Genomic DNA, 20251 nt, shown 5'->3' with positions numbered 1-20251 from the left:
ACCTTCATTATTAATATTGATGTTCTAAGACATTATGGAAATTTCACAGGAGAGGAGAAAATGCTTTACATGGTTTCTTTCGTTAAGGAAAAAAAGCAGATCATGAATGTTAGGAAATAGTTTTGGAATACCTGCATAAAACTACATACATATTTTAAAGTTTTTTCGCAGGTTGCATTCATGTATCATAATCAACCATAGAATAATGTTAGTATCATTTAAAAAAAAAAAAAAATCAAGTTAGAATCAGTTTTGCAGATGGGCAAAGCAATTTTAGCTTTGGGAAAATTTAATTTGTTTTCCTTCTTTTTTGGCTACCCTTCTTTCTAAAGGCCGAGTTAAAGTGGTCCTTGATAGAGTACAGAATCAAACCAACAGTGAACCAGAAAAGAATCCAAACCATACATATATGTTCATTTTCCACATTACCTCAATCAAGGTTGCAGTCAGCAAGCCAACAACAAATCATGGTTTCAAATCCTAGTTTAATGCCCTTAAAATAAACCATGATTTCAGTCACGCAACACGCTCAGCCCCAAACAAGCATACTGTATTATGGCTTAAAGTAATAAGAAAACTACCCATTTTAAAGAGAAGTCCAGGGGTACATATTTCGAGCAAAGTACAATGCATGTCATATAATCAAAGCCAGTTGTATTGTTTTCAGTAACAGAAGGGCCTATGCAAATACTCCGTTTGTTTCCCATTGAGATTCTGAGATTCAGAAATGCCAGACTCTGGATCAACCACAACAAGATTAGCCAATATAAGTATATTGGAGCCACTATATGGTGTAATATGCAAGCAGAGCTTTAAATTGTTACAAAATATATTCAAACTATATCAGCAATCTGCTATGAGTAGCGAACATTGGCAAATACACAATAAAATGTATCTGTGTTATGACAATAAAAGCAAAACACATATTTAAATGAAAAGAACTGATATTGTTGTAGTAGTGGGATAAACATTTCATTAATACAAATATTATGCAAACTGTATTTGTTGGCTATTCACATTATTGCTCTGCTACATGAAGAACAGGCCCTTAAAATATGTTATATTTCACCTACATTTAAATCCGGAAACAAATGTTTCAGAAGTAACTGCATACAACAGGCATTGAACTTAATACATGAAGATATGCACAGCCAAGAAACTAAAAACTGGCCTGACCAAAGCATATTATTACATAGTCATATTTTTTTAAATGTTTCCTTGTGCAAACAATAAAATAAAACAGAAAGCTAACCATGTAAACATAACATTTAAAAGTTAGAATGCAGTATTTACTCCAGACATTCAGTAAACTATTAATTCAAATAACCATATTTTTTAATTCATCCACCTGAAATACAGATGTAAAAATCAAGACATTAACGACACATCTAGCATCTGGTACAAATGCTGTTCATGTTTTATACACAAAGGCCCCAACCCCAGGGAAAGCTTCAAAATAAAGAAAGGAGAATATTAGTCGAACTTTTAAGTCCTAATAGAAATAAATAGAACTTGAGCGCATTAGAAACCAATAAACTAGGCCCAGTGATTTTAATGGGGTTGAAAGACAACTTCCTATGGGTTGGAGCCAAACACTGTAACATTCAATAACGCAAAATTACTCAAACATTAACAAATATATTTCTGCCCATCTTGCATCCTCATGTATTATTCAATCGGGTAAACAATAAGAAAGCTGTTAACATGGCATGGACCACAATGCTCGCTGGCTTGCCCGCCGACAGACATATTCACTCGCTCATTCACTCTCCCCCTCTCTCACAAGCACCCACACAAACAGATATGGAGTTGGTATAAACAAAAATATCGCTTTATTCCCTCCACCCCCACCCATGATTAAGAGATTAGGAGTCTTCAGTCACTTCAAATCTCTTAGCCACAGGAAGATTATCCAACCGTTGTCCATGCAGCAGCCCTCTTAGGAAATACTAGTCAATTTTTACAGTCCTGAGCAGGATTAGCCATTCGACACCTGCCAAACTGCGACTTTAAGTCTTCTCGTGGAGAAACAGCAATCCATGTTTCTGGAGGAGGAACATCTTCTGAGCAGACAGGGTATTTTCCTTCCCCCCAAGGTACAAGAAAAGGAATAGATGCTAGGGCTATGGAGGAATACTGCTTATTGGCTTGGAAGAGGCCGGTTTTATATCCCAGAGAGTAGGAGGACGGGGGGAAAGTCTGATAAAAACAGATATTGTCATCAGCCAAATAGAGTGAGATTCAGATTTAGAGACGCAAGTGCATAGGTTACAAATGATTGCCAATTTTCATGTCTACCTTGGGGTTAGAATACTTATAGCTATTTTCATTTGTATATAATAGCTATGCATATATATACATATAGAAACACACACACGTATGTATGTGTGTGCATATTCAAACACATACCCACACGTTATTACCCCATACCTCAAGACTTCTGTTCATTAACAGAAGAAAAAAAGGGGGGAAGGTAATAATTTAAATCACACAGAATGCTATGTGCCAAATTTGACAGAAGGAACTTTGAAACATGTTCAAAAAAAGGGGGGGAAATGGGAAAGGAAAAGAACGAAGAACACCACAAGATCCTGTAGAACCAACTCTGTATCATGACAAGGAGAGCACCAAGCAAGGCACCATTGGAAATGAAGCATACTCAGGAAGTCTCTAGGTAAAGCAAATGCTAATCTGGTTGGAAAATTGGTGTCTTTGGTAAAAATTCTATAAGAATGACCTGTTAAAAGAGAAAGAAAAAAAATGAATTATGGACAGCATAGTTATTTTCAAAGTTTCTTAGCAAACGTTTTTCAGCACGACAAGGGAATAGCCCAAAGCCAGGATCCAAATGACTACAGGCAAAGCCAAGACAGCATTTAATTTTGCTTTTATACTGCTCCCTTATTGTACATAAGCAAATTTTTGAATCTTCTCCAGGTTTTTTTTGCAACTGACATATATACATCGTTGGGGAACAAAGGAAGTGACTTTTTCCTAAATTAATCTGTTTGTTTTAAGCAAGTAGCCGGCCCTTGCATTTTTCTTCCTAGGGCTGAGAGTGACTAGCCCAAGGTCAGCCAGATGGCTTCATGATTAATGCAGCCAGGACTAAAACTCAGGGCTTCTAGCCTTGTTACTAAGCCTGATGTCTTAAGAACCCCGAATTGGGTCTCTATCAGAGGTGGGCTCCTCCCGTTTTGGACTGGTTTGCCTGAACCTGTAGCAAACTGCTGGTGATGTCACAATGATGTCACTGAACCGGTTAAGTCGGTGAGCGCTGGTATCTCTCTTTTTTTAAAAAGAAAAAATCAGGGGGGTTTTTGTTTTGATTTTTTGGGGGGGAAGGGGGATTATTTCCCCCCGAGTATTTTTTTTTTCTTTTGCACATGTGCAGAAGCCGAGTTTCCGACAATGTGCATGCAGTTGCCATCTTGTTTTTGCCTTTTTTTTTTTTTTTTAAAGTGCTACTGCGCATGTGGTATGGCCCCTGCATTTTCGTTTTTAATACTACACATTCAATTATTTTAATAGTAAATAGTGGAGCTGGGCAGCATAGAAATCTAAATAATAATAATAATAATAATAATAATAATAATAATAATAATAATGATGATGATGATGATGATGATGATATTCAAAGCTAAACTGGCATTTCGAATCAGGTAGTAGCCCTTTCATACTACCTACCAGCAACTGCTTAAAGCAGCTGTATCTTTGTTAGGATTGTGTAGCTGCCTCCACCACTGAAGCATGAACTTGTGAAAATAGGTATGTGGTTTAAGGGAGCTGCCATCAGATGCTGCCTGCACACTCATATGCCCCTCTTCAATTTTGAAGTTCTGCACAGTTGCTTTCGAAACTGACCTGGATTTTGTTGTGTGCATTATAATACCATTACAATAGGCTTAAAGGCTGGGATATTAACTTATTACCCTCCGAACACCTTATTGGAAAGCAGCAATTGTAATCAGAGTATCTCTCTATGAGCATGCAAAAAGTCTATTATTTTTTATTATGGTCTTATAAAGGCCAGAAGCTTGAAGTAATTATTAAAATAAAGTGCTGAATTCTTTACATAGCCAATCTTAAAAACCAGTGCCAAAAATTCTTTTCTTGCCTTCAATTATTGCAAAGTTATCATGTGTCTGCTATCATAAATTAACATGTTCGCTATAATAGATGATCATAAATTAACATGTTAAGTATAATAGATGTTAAAAGAAATAGTTTGTTGAATAGAGCTACTCTGTAAAAAGGGCATTTTAGGCAGTCTTTTATGTTTTAGGCTAGATATAGGCCTTAGTATTTCCTCTTTTTCTGTGCTAACAGAAAAGATGATTTTAAGATAATTTGTAACTATTTAAGCACTGTTTTAAATCAATCTTCTAACATACTGTCTATAATGCGTGCATTGTGTTAAATAATAGACAAGATATATAATTAAAAGGCATGGATGCATTAGAAATAGCTAAAGCAAGATACTTTTGCAGGTTAGTCTTAATTTGTTAACCCCTGCTTATATCTTAAATTTTCACAATGCTGGTATATTTTGCAATAGTGTATTTGTTAGGGAGGGCTGACTTTATGACAGTCAATTCCCCTGTGCCCCCCAAGGAAAATAAAAAGAACAATTAAGCAGAACCATTTCAATTGCAAAGACTGCAAAAAGGAAGAACTTTTGCATCTTCCAAAAGTCTTTATAAAAATATGAAAAGTTTTGCTCCAGAAGCAGGAAGATCTGAACTTCCTTTCTTACAATCAAGGTTTTTAAAACATTAGAGTGAAGGCAGTACTTTCAGGGCTGCTGAGATACGGGAGCAGTTAAAATCTACAAAGTCTTTACAGAGTTCCTAAGCTCCAACCGCTAAGTTGAAAGGTCTTTTCCATACGCCAAGGCTTGATTAGCATTATATAAAACAGCCCACGTCTAATTCACTGCGTAACCAAAGTTGCAGTTATTCTTTTTATACAGCATTTGAAAATTTCACACCCCATCAGCACATGTGCAAGCCATTTTATCTTGGCAATTAATTTATTATTTCCCCCACCCCTCCAAGGACACAGTGAAGCCTTGTTTTCAAGTCATTCATAACTTTATAAATCAGCCCTGCGCATGAATCCATGCATCTGTGAACCGTAGAAAATCCATGCCACTCAGGCGATTAAGCCTCCTGACACCTTCGCTGATTAATAATCATGGAAAGAATACGATCAGAAGCAAAATAAATGATCATTTAATAGAGAAACGCACAAAACAGCCCTTTAACTTACATATTCCATCATGTTATTCGATTCACATTTCCTTTTGCTTAGCCTCCAATGCAAGCACAGCTAGACAACAGAGAGAAAAGGGAAGAAGAAAAATGAGCGATGTTTTATTGCCGGCATTGAGACATCCCCGGTTGGTCCACTTTTCATATTTGGCCTTTAACAAAAGCATCTGTTTCCATACTGAGCCACTCTAGCCCCAGCAGTACGAAGCTGCTCCCTGCAATACTCACCTTGTGGTATAATCTATTGTTTTCCCATTCTAACAACTTCTCAATCGATCTTCTTGTCTAGAAAGCAAATAAAAAGAATTTTTTACTCCTGAGTTGCTTTGGGGCAGGGGGGAGTTTGTTTTGCAACCGCCTTTATGTGAAAATGTTTCCGCGGAAAGAGACATAGGAGTTTGTTGTACTCTACAATTTACTTGTTGGGGTCGTAGTAACAAGAGGTTATGCATGCTTATAGAGAGTAAAATGGAAGCAAAGCAATTTTTAATAAACACTCAAATAGTTGGAAAACTTACGAAGCTCTTAGTTAACAAAGAGTTTTTAGGAACAGAGTCATTAATTCACAATCCACTGAATCTAATCTAATGGGATGCGTTTTTCAAGCAACCTACACAAGAACAATAGGGATTTTCACATAAAACAAGATACTGAGCTGTAAATCTATGCTCCCTCACTTAACACCTCGTGTAAAATTATGCGAAAGGAAAATTGGATCCTTAAACCCCGGCACCTAAATTCTCAGTTCTAAACCCAGGAATTAACTCTTCCTCTGCGAAACCACGCAACTTTAAGAACACTTGGCAAGAGTTCCGATTGAGTTGTAACAGAAATATATCCTACTGTTTATAGTCATTCGACAGGGTTGTGCTATCAACCACACAACAATAAGACGGGTTTATAGTCTTTATGTATAAGGAAGGATAAATCATGACACCAGGTGCTGAGATGAGACTAGTGTTGCAGGTGCAAAGGCATGGATCACTGAGCCTTGTGACAAATTCAACTTTGTACAGCTGCAGTTTCCTTATAAGGGAAAGAGAGGGGGGGCACTTGAGGGAGAGAGGGTTTGCATGTGTGCATGGAAAAGTATCCTGCACTTCAATTGAAACTAAACAAGAGGTGTTATAAACTGCATCCATGGTCCAGCAAGATTTTTAAAAAAATTATTTAAACTTACTCTCCAAATTTATTTAGTGTCGTCAAAAATATTTTTTAAAAAAATCTGAAAACAGTATGTGAATTGTTCTGCAGGCAAACATATTTGTGAATGAACATTATACACACAAATATGTATGGACTAATGTAAAGAGGTTGTGGGGGAGGGGATTCTTTGCATTTCCAACCAATGCAAACGCACAAACCTCAGTTGTGCCTTAAATGAAAGAATCATCTATTACGGATGAATTGTAAGATTCTGTGCCATCTTTTTTCCCTAAAAAAGAAGGGATTCCAGTCACCTTTTAATAGTGGCGATTAAATTACCGCATTGTAGTGGGGTTTTTTTTTGAAGTTCTGTTACTTTTGACTAATACTTTTTACTTTATTTAATGAAAGACGGGGCCTGCCCTTTAACAATGATCAGCAGACCTCTCTTGTTTCTTTGTAAAGATAGCCTTTTAGAGCCTGCTCTCCTTTTAAATGAAAATAGGGCAGCAGTTATGGTCACACTTTTGTTAATTTAGTTGCCAGTCAGCTCCAAATCAAAAGAAAATAAGGCTGCAGAGTGTAATTAACATTCAGTTCAGTCGTTTTGTCCCTTGTCTAGCCCCCTAAGCTTTGTTAAAATTGCCATCTGAATGCTGAAGGCTGTAGGGAAATCGATTTGATTCTAATCGCACCATGAAAAGAACATGATCTAACTGCTTTCAGCCCTCGGTAAATCTGTACTAGGTCTTTAGCACAATGCAACTTCCAATTTAAAAAGCACTGAATGTCTCGTCAATGACTTTGTGAAGGAAAAAAAGAACAAGGAGCAGACATAAAAATTCCAATAGTTGTTTAAGCATTAAAGCTCATTTGCATCACAGCAAACCTGAAAAGGGCTGACCTCTCAAACCGCCTCTCAGGTCTATGAAGTTGTAGCCTTGACAAGCTCACATTGACAGAGCTCATTGACTCTGAAAGGCTACTCTATCAATGGTGAAAAATGGCAATAGGTTCTCCTCCGAGAGGGCATCTGCCTGCCCACCCGCTGTTAAACCAATGGCAAAACCCGATTCAAAAAATGTGAAGCTACCTTGTAATCTTTCTTGCCAGAGCCTTTTAAATAATAGATTACGGCTGCTGTACAATTTAAATTTCATTGCTTGCATGGAGGGGAAGGAGAAAGGGTGGCAATGAAACCAGCTTCCCAAATACTAGTACAATTAAACACTTTACATTATAAATAGGAAACTGAATACGGGAAGATTCAATGCAACCCTCCAAAGGAGCTGCAGATTAAAATTAAAATAAAAATTAACATTTGACAACTGTTACTCTTAAATTGGAGAAAACCTGAAGCACAAATTGAACAGAATCCTGATTTAAGGCAACATTAAAAACCTAGCTTTTAAAAAGAAAATTAAAACAATATTAAACAAGCAACATGCATCTGGAAAGCAAGCTTTGTTTTTATACTTTTATGTCGATTTAAACCATCCTAAGGCTTAATGTAGTTCCCCTCTATAAAAAATATTCCAGTTTTGTAAATCATTTCATTGTTACTTAAATGCTGCCAAGCATTTAAATCTGCTCAACCCCTGGCCCCTAAACAAAATGGGAATGAACATTTAAATGAAACATTAGCAAGTACCTCGAAAGCGGATCAAGAAAAGGTGACTTTAAAGGGCATCACCCAATTCTCGGGCTTGCTTTATTTGCCAGGTGAAAAAAAGACTGACATGTGCAGCTTAATTAACCATGATACTTGACAGCTCAGTGATTTACAGTGAGGAGCAGGTGAGGACATTCACAGCCCAAGAGGGGCTCTTGAGATCTGAGAGGAAGATGGGGGATTTTCAATCACAGCCACACAGAAAACTTTCTAAGAACATCTGATAACACAAAACAGAACTAAAAGGGGGAAAGACGTTAGGGAGATTTTGAACACTAACCATCACATGGAATTAATGCTTCTTATCTGGGAACAAGGTATGATTATTTATGGGAACCACTTCAACCTATCATTCTTAAATTTAAAAAAGGGCCATAGTGGGCCACAATACTGAAGCCATTTTATCCTATGTGGGTTTACTGAGGAGTAATGGAAGTGGCTCCCCCTTTGTGTATGATGGACCACTTTCAAAAAAAATTCTGTTACTTGGAGAAGCTTAATGAAGTAGTTCCAAAATTATACAATAAAAACTTTAAGTACTGGCTTTAATGTAATTCTATCATGAAGATGATCTTCAAATAAAGGATAATTTTTAACTTGTCAATTTAGGGCATCTTTGATGGTCTACAACATACTATTCAAAAAAAAAAGATCTGGAGGGAAAAGTATGGCCATGTGAGGATACAGTAAACACAATCCATAAAACTGCACAACTGTTTTACTAACGATAGGAATAACTTATAAATGTACTGCAATTTTATTTTAAGCATGCAAATTATTTCTCCATCAGAAAATCCTGAACATAGAAATCACTCATATTATTACTCTGAAAACAGTTTTTTACTAAATTGAGGAGAAAAGATTTATTATAAATTTAAAAGTAGCAATGTGCTAGAAAGATTTTTTGACTATTTTTTTTTAATGATTGGTTTTGAGAAAGGCAGCACCCTTTTGGAAATGTTTGAAGCAACAACTCCTGCTGTGCCTTTTCAATTGGAGTCAAATTATTCCTCAGAAGGGAAATCATGCTACTCTTTCCATGAGCTGTACTAAAAGAAGGGAGGGAAAGATTTTCTCCTAATATTTTAGAAAATAATTAAAAATATATATTTAAAACCTCATGGACCATTGAGGTATTATTTTAGCTTAATTACAAATGGAACTTGGTCTGAAAATGTCATGTTACTCACTGGCTGAACAAGTTATGAACAAGGCAAAATTAGCTCGCTCATCAATAGTGCTATCAATTACAGAAAGAAACACAATGCCTTATTTACTACATTGTATAACAATTAAATGTTCTGCGTTAATTTAGTCCATTTTCTTAATATACCATCAGTATATGTAGTACTAGGCATCCTAGTAAATAGAGGGAGTGGGTGTGCAAATAGGAAGACTGAAGAATATCTACTAATCCACTGGAGATATATTCAGCTATTATGTTCTCAACTTTAATCTCTATCGCCCACAATTTGACATATTTGTAATCAGCAGATAACAAGAATCCCATACTTCATGCTGAATGTTAAAACCTGACTTTATGGTAAATAATAATTATACCTTGTTCCCAGATAAGAAGCATTAATTTCATTTTTAAAGAGACACACATGTGATGTTAGTGTTCAAAATCTCCTTAATGTCTTTCCCCCTTTTAGTTCTGTTTTGTGTTATCGGATGTTCTTAGAAAGTTTTCTGTGTGGCTGTGATTGAAAATCCCCCATCTTCCTCTCAGATCTCAAGAGCCCCTCTTGGGCTGTGAATGTCCCCACCTGCTCCTCACTGTAAATCACTGAGCTGACAAGTATCATGTAAAGGTGTTCTTAGGTAGAGGTGCCAATGTATTTGTGTGCATAAAGAAGTGAGATTGGAAGTGCATGAATTATTCTTAAATGTCTGAAATCTGAGTTAACATATCACACAAAAGTTTGCCTTTACCCATTTGCGAGAATTTGTTCCTGGAAACTGGCTTTGCTTGTGTCTGTGCCTGTGTGTAATTGATAGTAAAGTTACACTCTTGGAAAAATAATGTCCCAGAAGTTTCTTCTGTTGCATTTACCAACGGGACGGCTGACAACTATGCTGTATTGTTCAGCCTAATCACTGTTCCCGTTTACCTTAAGAACTGTTCTTCCTGCGTGGCTGGAAAAATTTGGTAAATAGGAAATGATGTCAGGAAAATGTTATTGGATCCTCAGTATAATTGCTAGGAATAAATTTAATATTAGACTGCAACCCAGGGATATGGTGCACATGACAATATTCTTAAGACCTCACCAAAGAAGAGAAGGCAAGGTTCAGACCACACTAGATATTGCATGTTACAAAAACATACTGTAACTCTGAAGTACAGTACTCTTTAGAAGGAGGATTTAAAAGTATAGGTCTTTTTTTTCCGTTACCCCTTCAGTTCATTTAGTGACCATTTAAGGTTACAATGGAATTGAAAAAAAAGTGACTTAGGACCCTTTTGGGGAACAACTGCAGCAAGAAAAGTTTATTTGGATTTCTAGGCCGCACTTCTCCACGGGAACTCAGGGCGGCTTACATAAGAATATCAATGCAAAGTACAAAAATTTTAAAAACTTAACAAATTTTTCAGTTAACAACTGAAGCATTGGGCTCAATTGTGGCCATAAGTCAAGGACTACCTATCTATCTATATACAGGCAAATAACAGTTATTTATCAAGTAAATAACAGTTATTCTATTTTTCATTCATTCAGAAATTTTCTCTGCAAATGGGCGGGGGGGGGGAAGGATGCAGAAGATAATAGTAACAAATTTTCAACTCATTAGAATGATATTATGTGAACCCTTCCCCCCCCAAAAACCAAACATTTTGTGGCAGGGTTAGTCAAGAAGTAATACAATGGTACCTCTACTTACGAACTTAATTAGTTCTGTAACCAGGTTCTTTAAGTAGAAAAGTTGGTAAGAAGAAGCAATTTATCCCATAGGAATCAATGTAAAAGCAAATAATGCGTGCAATTGGGGAAACCACAGGAAGGGTGGAGGCCCTGTTTCCTCCCAGGAGATTCCTAGAGAGGCCCCACGGAGGCTTCTCCCCGCCTTTCCGGCCCTGTTTCCTCTCGGGAGATTCCTAGAGAGGACCCATGGAGACTTCTCCCCACATTTTCCAGCCCTGTTTCCTCCCAAGAGATTCCTAGAGAGGCCCCACGGAGGCTTCTCCCTGCCTTTTCCGGTTACAGTTTCAGAGGCTCGGGTTTGTAAGTAGAAAATGGTTCTTGAGAAGAGGCAAAAAAAATCTGGAACACGCGGTTCTTATCTAGAAAAGTTTGTAAGTAGAAGCATTTGTAGGTAGAGGTACCACTGGACTTCTGTTGCCAGCCAAAGCGTCCGTTTTCGCGTTGGTGGGATTCCCCTGAGGCTCCCCTCCATGGGAAACCCCACTGCATATTTTGCGATGCTGCAGGGGAATCCCACCAGTGTAAAAACGGGCGCTTCGGCTGGCAACGGAAGTCCGGAGGCGGGGCATCCCAACGGCGGCGGAGGGTTTGTAAGGTGAAAATAGTTCGGAAGAGGCAAAAAAAATTTAAACCCCGGGTTCGTATCTCGAAAAGTTCATATGACGAGGGGTTCGTAAGATGAGGTATCACTATGATTTTAACAATTTTGATTTTAAATTATATCAAATGTAATGGTAATTTCAATGCTCCCTGGATTGTAGAGAGGAGGCAGGGACCAAAGTCAGGAACACATTTTTGCAATGCTCACACAAAATTGAGTGGGATTTAAATAAACAACAACCACCCACCCAGAGCGCATATGTATGTGTGTGCGTGCACACACTCTCACACACACACACTTGCTGATGGCCTCCCGGGCATTAAGGCAATCACACGGTATAGAACATTTATGATAATAAATGGGGTCTAACTTACTCTTTTACTGAGGCAAATCACAGGCCACATACTACAACCTAAGGTACAACAGCAGCAAAGGCAGCCGCAGAGTAACCACCGGACATTAACTGGAAGATTCTTCTTAAGACAGCTGTTCACTCGGCTGATGCTGGCTTTGAACTCTTCCGGCGCAACCTTCAGGAATGAACCCAGAAATCAGGACAGTTAATATATTTCTAAGGCTTGATATGCATTAAGAAACCATTTTCCTACTCTAAAAGCAGTAACATCAATAGTAAGATGCAGTGGTTTTATTAACTTTACTTTCTTTCAGGATACTTACTTTTCCTGTCAGTGAGGAAGGGAACTCCGCTTCAAATTTGTTGCTCAGCCCAAACCTGCAAACAAAAAGAAAGACATTTTTTCACTCAACGTATTAGGACAAAGAGATTCTTAGCATGAAGGCATTTATGGCAATGCCCAAGGCATGTTCAGAAAACATTTGCTAAAGAACTACATTCTATAAACTGTTGCCCAAACAGGAGGCCAAGGGAAGACATTTGCCTTCTCTTCTCACATTTGACGTATCTTAGCGGAACAAGTGCATTATTATATACAACTCATGCATAAAATTGTGAAGCAATTCTAAATGGAATGTCTTCTCAAGATTCCATTTGAAAAGCACACTTCCAGCTGTTTTAAAGATTTCAGTATCTTGTGTGGCTTCAACAAAACAAAGACACACACGCACAATCTAAGGGGTTCTGCTAAATTTCAGCTAATGCACACCAATCTAAAAATGGTCCAAAATGCATTAGGTATACTGTATCTTGACTGAATTACTTATAATGTAGTCTGTTGCTGCTTGTCTTTAGATAGGAAACTAGAATCATATCATAGAGAAATTGAGGGTTCCTGCATCTCATAAGGGTTTATATCAGATGCAGGAACCCTCAATTTCTCTCAGAGTGCAATTTGGTGTTTTTTTAAACATGAGATTGGTATTTTTTTCTTCTTAAAATACAGAGTACTTAACGGAATGATTTAGTTATTAAAGGACTACTTATTCTCATGTGGATTACTCTGTTCTTGAAGATCAGTGGTTGGATTTCTCTGGCGTGTAATGTTGCCCTTGCAGAAATGATGGCTGTATCCAAGAACTATTCTAGATTAGATCAGTGCTTCATTTTATGCTGGCTCCCATCAGTTGCTGAAGAATTATCCTTCAGAAACCAGTTTTTTATTTACAGATCATTAGTTTTCAATGTTTATATAGGAAAATAGACAGCATCATACATGTCAATATTTACCATGTGCACACACACGGAGAGAGAGACAGAAACACAGAGACAAAGAGAGAAAGACAAAGACAGACAAAGAGAGGCACGGAGGAGCTGAATGAAATGTAATTCTTCCATTATCATATTTAGTGTAAATAAAAGTATTTCAATAAATTGAAATGAGAATTTAGGTCTCCTCTATTTCTTTCTACCCATAATCATTACCATTCGCTACACAATTTTGCCAATGATGGACAGGTTTCTTAAGAGGCATTGTAAAAAAACTTCATGAGGAAGACAAGATGGATGGATGGAAAGGAAGGGAGAGAGAGGAGGAGAGGAGTAAGAAAGTAGAGGTAGGGAGTGCAAAAGACAGACTGAAGAAAAGGAATGGAGAATTGGAGCAAAATAGGATATTGGATTATGATTGGTTGACTTAAATCTCCTTTTCACCCCTTCATTTCAGTCAAACAGATGCCCTTGAAGGCGTTCCTCCAATTCTGGAAAAGGACAGAAGATCCATGTGGCTAAAGATAGACTTGTGTGCTAAGAGGATAAGAACCACACCTGGTTTGTGAGTTGTGAGGCCAAGCATTACCATTTTGCAGCAAAGTTTTCCTCTTGTGCCTCAAAATTATCCTTAGACACCGTTTCAAAGTTTCGAGCATTGGCAGTATAGTGCTCTGAACTACCAGGTTAAAGAACACCTAGGTTTTCAATCTTTTTCCATAGGGGAAACTTTGCAATGAAGGGCAGGCACTTCGGTTTTTGGATAGTAATGATTCCCCATCTTCACTCTCATAAACATGACAACTGTTGGCAAATTCCAGCTCTTGAAGGTTTTGTTTCTGCCATCGTAAGTGAAGATCGTATCTCGCCACACCTCCTGATGCTGAAGATCAATAATGTTACCCATTCATTCTTCTAAAATGACCCTTTGCTGAATTGCACTTAGCCTGTGCCTTAACCTTTCTTATGTGCAACTCGTTGGTTGCTGCCACTTTGTTCTTGACCACATCAATCAGCTCTTCCCAGTGCTCATGTTTACATCGAGACTCACGTCCACACTCCTTATCATAAACAATCTGTATATGGCAGTGAATTCTAATCCAGAATAGGCGTTGATTGCTTACCTGAACGCCTCTTCTCGTACGGTGAGCGGGTACAGCAGTCACATGGGTTGCTCATGTCCAATCCGGTGGAACTGAGCCTAGTATTAAAAAAGCTTGCCGGATCCGCCCCTTCCCCAGAATTCGCGAATCCATAGACTAGGCTCAGTTGTGAAGCTCTGTAGTGTTCAACTCTCATTGTTAGAGGAAGAAAGATATAGAAAGGTAAAGAAGACACATACAAGGGCGGGAAGTGACTGCTGTACCCGCTCACCGTACGAGAAGAGGCGTTCAGGTAAGCAATCAACGCCTATTCTCCGTACTGAAGGAGCGGGTCCAGCAGTCACATGGGACATACCCAATAGATGGTCCCTAGGGTGGGATTAGCTTGCTATCGTGTGAGATAACGGATTGGAGTACCCTTCTGCCGAAGGCAGCGTCCGCTGAAGCGTAAGAATCAATTTTGTAGTGCCTGATGAAGGAATTTGGCGAGGCCCAAGTGGCTGCTTTGCAGACCTCCTCCAACGGGGCTTGAGTCGCCCAAGCGGCCGAGGTGGCTGCGCTCCTGGTGGAATGCGCAGTGATGTTCCTTGGAACTGAGAGGGAGGCCGACTCATAGGCCTTAGATATAGTCCCTCTGATCCAACGGCCTATTACTGTTGAAGACACTTTGGCCCCCATGACTCTGGGATGATAGGCTACAAAAAGTGCTTCTGACCTCCGAAAGGGTCCTGTGCGTTGGATATATATTCTCAGCGCTCTGGTGAGATCCAAGGTGTGCCATCTAATTGCCAAGGGATGGTCTCGTTGGAGGCAGAAGGAAGGTAGGACAATATCCTGAGATCTGTGGAACATGGAACTGACCTTGGGTAAGAAGGTGGGGTCCAGTCGCAAGACTACCTTGTCCTGATGGAATTGGCAAAGGTCCTGCCTGATTGAGAGGGCAGCCAGCTCCGAAATGCGTCGGGCAGAGGTAATAGCCACCAGGAAAGCTACCTTAAAGGATAGGTACCTGAGGGACGCCGATTTTAGGGGTTCGTATGGTGCCTGCGTGAGGGAATGGAGAACCCGTGGCAAATCCCAGGATGGATACCTGTGGACCTTGGAAGGTCTGAGGTTGGCTATGCCCTTGAGGAATTCCTGAACTTCAGGGAAGGATCGGAGAGGCTGTCTGCGGGGACCCCCTAGGACAGATGAAATGGCTGCCAGATGACGCCGGAGGGTGCTGGTGGAAAGTCCTTTATGGAAGCCTTGCATAAGGAAGGAAATAATTCTGTGTATGGGGATGCACAGAGGGGAGAGACCTTCCTGTAGGCACCACTGGTGAAACTTGGACCACGTGTGGTCGTAGATTCGATTGGTCGAACCCCTTCTGGCCTTTAAAATGACCTCCACTGAATCGGGGTCATGACCACGCAGTTCTAGATCTCTCCTGATAACAGCCAGGCGGTGAGGTGGAACCACTCCGGGTCTGGATGGTAAGAGGCCCCCTGCCGCAGCATATCCCCCGAAACGGGGAGTCGCCAAGGGTCCTGGACGGACAGCTGTTGGAGATCCGCGAACCAGGGCCGGCGGGGCCAATGAGGGGCGATTATGATTACTCGGGCCCTCTCGGTGAGGACCTTGTGAATCACGTCCGGGAGGATTGGAATTGGAGGAAATGCGTAGAGTAGGCCTGGAGGCCATGGACTCCGGAGGGCATTGATTGCTTCCGCTCCCGGGGATGGAAATCTGGAATAGAAGCGAGGGAGTTGGGCGTTCGCATTGGTCGCGAAGAGATCCAGGATTGGTAGGCCGAATCTGAGAGTGATTTGATGGAACAGGTCTTGATGGAGGTTCCACTCTCCTGGGTCTATCGTTGCTCGGGATAGCCAATCCGCCTGGACGTTGAGACTCCCCGAGATGTGATCGGCTAGGAGCGACTGGAGATGTTTTTCCGCCCAAAGGCCCAACTTGAGGGCTTCCCTCATGAGAGCCTTGGATCTCGTGCCTCCCTGTCTGCAGATATGGCTTTTTGTGGCAATGTTGTCGGTGAGAATGAGAACGTGCCGGTTGGGGATGCGAGGAGAGAAATGCTTCAGAGCCAGGGAAACGGCTCTTAACTCTAGCCAATTGATAGGCCTGGAAGCTTCCTCCGGGGACCACGTGCCCTGGGCTATCATCCCCTGGGCGTGGGCGCCCCATCCCGATAGACTGGCATCTGTAGTGATGACAAATTGATCCGGGCACCTGAACGGGGATCCTTTGTCCATGGCCGGAGACTTCCACCACTTGAAGGATCTGCGAACACTCAGTGGGATGACAATGCGTCGATTTGAGTTGCTGTGCCCCGATCTCTGAAAAGGCAACAGGAGCCACTGGAGTTCCCTAGCATGAAGGCGAGCCCAGGGAATGATGCCTATGCATGACACCATCTTCCCCAAAAGGGAAGATAGAGTAACTATGGATACTGAAGCATTAGATAAAATGTTAGAAATTAACTCCACTATACTGAGTTTTCTCTCGGGAGAGAGAAAAACCTGGGAGGATTCTGAATCAATAATGGATCCCAGGTGAGAAATGGAAGTGGAAGGTTGGAGGTGACTTTTATCAAAGTTGATGGAAAATCCATGGTCCTGAAGGACTGACATGGCTACCGAAAGGTCTGTTTTCACTCTCTCTAGGGAGTTCCCATGAATCAAAATATCATCAAGATAACATAAAATGTGGATGGGAGACGCCCGGATATAGGCCGCCAGGGACCCCAAGAGCTTTGTAAAGACTCGAGGGGCCGAGGAAAGGCCAAATGGCATCGCCCTATACTGGAAATGCCTGCCTTGAAAGGAAAAACGTAAAAATTTTCTGTGGCATTTGGCTATAGGAATGTGAAGGTAGGCCTCAGTGAGGTCTAAGGAGACCATGAAATCTCCCGAATGAATGGCGGCCAAAATAGAAGACAAGGAGTGCATCTTAAACTTCCTATATTTGATGAATAGGTTTAGTCTCTTTAAATCCAAAATAGCTCTCCAACCTCCGGAGGACTTTGGAACCATAAATAGGATGGAGTAAAAACCTAGGCCCTTCTGATCGGAAGGGACCGGTTGAATGGCTCTGATGGACAATAGATGAGAAATGGCCTCCTCCATACGGTTACAATCTGAGGATGACCTGGGAGAAGGGCAGGAAATAAAACGTTTAGGGGGAGGAGAAATAAATTCTAAAAGAAGGCCTGATTGAACAGTGTCAATGACCCAAGGGTCCTTGGAGGTGAGACGCCATTTAGAGGCGAAATGGGCTAGGCGACCCCCTATGGGAATGGAGGTAAGATTACCATCTAGGTTTTTTTGAAGCCCTGTTAGAGGAAGCTCCCCTTTGGAAGCGAAACCCTCTACCCCTGGAGTTCCTGCCTTGGGAACGAAAGCGGGGGGAATACTGACCTGGAGATCTCTGATAGGAAGCCGCTTGATCTTGCTGGCGCCCTGGGCGACGAAAGGACTGCGTTTTGGTAGCCTTTTTTGTGGTTGGACCCAAAACTTTCTTCTTGTCCGTGGTCTCCGTGAGGAGTGGATCCAGAAGATCACCGAAGAGAAGGTCGCGCTTTAAGGGGCCCTGGGATAACTGCCACTTTTGGCGAACTCCCGCTTGCCAAGGGCGAATCCATAGGAGTCTTCTTGCCGTTGTAGAAGCTGCAATAGACTTAGCAGAAAATCTAGTAGATTGCAAGGTGGCATCAGCCACGTACTGGGCAGCTGCAAAGACCTTGTTGAAGTCTTGTTGACCTCTCAAGTCATCGGGAGGAATATGCTGTTGAAGTTGGCGAAGCCACAGCAGCGTGGCTCTGGAGAAAAAGGAAGCCGCTGCAGAACTTTTAATGGCCCAGGAATCAGCGGTGAATCCTCTTTTGAGCATTTGCTCAATGCGCTTGTCCTCTGGGCGGAGGACTTCCTCCGCCTCACCTGGCACAGCCGCTGCCGAGTGAAGAATCTTGACAGGTTCATCTGGTTTGGGAAAGGATAGAAGCTCTTCATAGGAAGAGGAAAGTTTGTACAACTTTCTATCCTTGGTGGAGGGATTAAGGCCAGATGCTGGAAATTCCCACTGTTTGAGTAAGGCATCTTTAAATAATTTAGGCATAGGAATTACCTCGTTATCCTCCTGTTCCTCTGTGAAGTAAGGTAAATTCTCCTCTGGGGGATCAGTGGAAGTGGAGGATTGTTTCTCCTGGGCCGCTAATCCCGTAGAAATTCTAGCTTTGAGGAGGAGAGATTTGAATAATTGAGAGGGAAAAATAGTAATTGGAGGAGGAACCTTTATTTGGGATTCCTCATCATCTGATAAGCCTTGGAAAGCATCCTCATCATCCTCTATATCCTCATATTCATCCTGGGAGGAATCTGAATCATCCTGAATAGGAGCTCTGACCGCTGGGGAAGAACCCAAGGGGCGGGAGGAGCGAGAAGGAGGAAGAGGTAAGGAAGGCTCATTGATGGTGGAGAGTTTGGCATCAATGGCTTTGGACAGCACAGCAAATATAGACTGGAACTCAGGAGGTAAACTGGAAATATCAGCAGAAATGGCAGAAGAATTCCTAAAGGCCTGGGAAGATCCTGGCTGGGGGGAATCTTCAATAATATCTGGTTCCTCTGGACCTATGCCCCATAGGTTAGGTTGGGGTCTGTCTAGGTTTGGCTCATCCAGAGATAACACAGGGACCCCAGAAGGAGGTAGACTAGAAGCCTCTGGGGGGTCTTGACTACTGATTACTTGGGCCTGCACTTTCAAACGTTTTGCTGATTTGTCATGGATTTTTTGTAGGGCTAGGTCCCTTCTCTTCTCGGCCCTGGTGACCTTGGTCGAGGGGCGGGCCCCTGGAGAAGAGGAGGAAGAGGCCTGGGGGATACTAGTAATTTCATCGCCTGTAGGCCTGGCCTCTCTGGGACCTTTAGTTGTGCCTCTCTTGGGAAAAGTAGCCATAGTCTGACAATTAACAGAAGACAAGGCTGAGCCAATAACTGAATAATAAGGAGAAGAATTTCAAGGACTTCCCAAGAGGAATGGATCCTGCTTCGAGGCCTCGAAGCTGCTGAGACGTGAGGACAATCTGGGCAAACCCAGAGTTCGTGCCCCCAAATCCAGCGGGGCCAGCCTCCCTAAACTTTGTAATTAAGTAAACCAAGGCACTCTGGTTGGAGGCTTAGCCGGTGGAGAATTTAGCCTGGGACCCCCAAGGCCCGCTCCGGGATCCACGCGGTGGACTGAGGCCTACGGGGCTGGCAGGAGGCCAACACGAGAGGCCTAGATTTAAAAAGGGCGCGAAGGCCTTCGCGCCGAAAAAATCGCCCCGTAAATACTTAAAGGAGAAGCGATCGACTAAGTCCAGGAGACTAGAAGGCGTCTCACTCCGCAGGAGGTATTTCTTAAGCCCTTAAATATTTTTGTATACAATAAATAATCAATAATTCAATAAATAAATACTTGCACCAAGACCTCCAGGCCAAAGGATTAGAAGAATCCACAAGCGGCCGCAGGAATCGTAACCGGCAAAAACCGCCGGGGGAAAACGAAACCGCAACTTCTCCCAAGGAAAAAAGCCGAGCCGCTTTATTTTTTTATTTTTTTCTTTTAAACGGCTGGCGCAATTAGTGCAAGTAAATGAATAAAGACAATAAATCTTACTACTTTTTGAAGGAAAGATCGAAGGGAAGGTGTTAGAAGGTTGAACGAGCTATCACAATACAACCGCAGGATATGCGAACTGAGCGAATTCTGGGGAAGGGGCGGATCCGGCAAGCTTTTTTAATACTAGGCTCAGTTCCACCGGATTGGACATGAGCAACCCATGTGACTGCTGGACCCGCTCCTTCAGTACGGAGAAGTCAAAATTAACATCACAGTGTATTGCTTAAAGCAAAATAATGCGCAGGATTCC

General features: G+C 41.3%; 1 protein-coding gene across 1 annotated transcript in view; it reads right to left on the bottom strand.

Moving 5' to 3' along the window:
* Positions 1 to 926: 926 nt before the first annotated feature.
* Positions 927 to 20251, bottom strand: part of CHIC2 (cysteine rich hydrophobic domain 2) — a 42243-nt gene continuing 22918 nt past the window's right edge. The window contains exons 2-6 of the mRNA XM_070757144.1: positions 12298 to 12352; positions 11994 to 12149; positions 5502 to 5558; positions 5272 to 5331; positions 927 to 2737 (exon numbers count right to left, since the gene is read on the bottom strand). Of these exons, the coding sequence (XP_070613245.1) occupies positions 2687 to 2737; positions 5272 to 5331; positions 5502 to 5558; positions 11994 to 12149; positions 12298 to 12352 (379 nt within the window). The 3' untranslated portion in view covers positions 927 to 2686. The remainder of the gene's footprint in view (positions 2738 to 5271; positions 5332 to 5501; positions 5559 to 11993; positions 12150 to 12297; positions 12353 to 20251) is intronic.

The sequence above is a fragment of the Erythrolamprus reginae genome, chromosome 7 (genome assembly GCF_031021105.1).
Source record: "Erythrolamprus reginae isolate rEryReg1 chromosome 7, rEryReg1.hap1, whole genome shotgun sequence".
NCBI classification, from domain to species: Eukaryota; Metazoa; Chordata; class Lepidosauria; order Squamata; family Dipsadidae; genus Erythrolamprus; species Erythrolamprus reginae.
The sequence above is the reverse complement of the archived record's forward strand: the minus strand, read 5'-3'. Positions and strand labels throughout refer to the sequence as shown.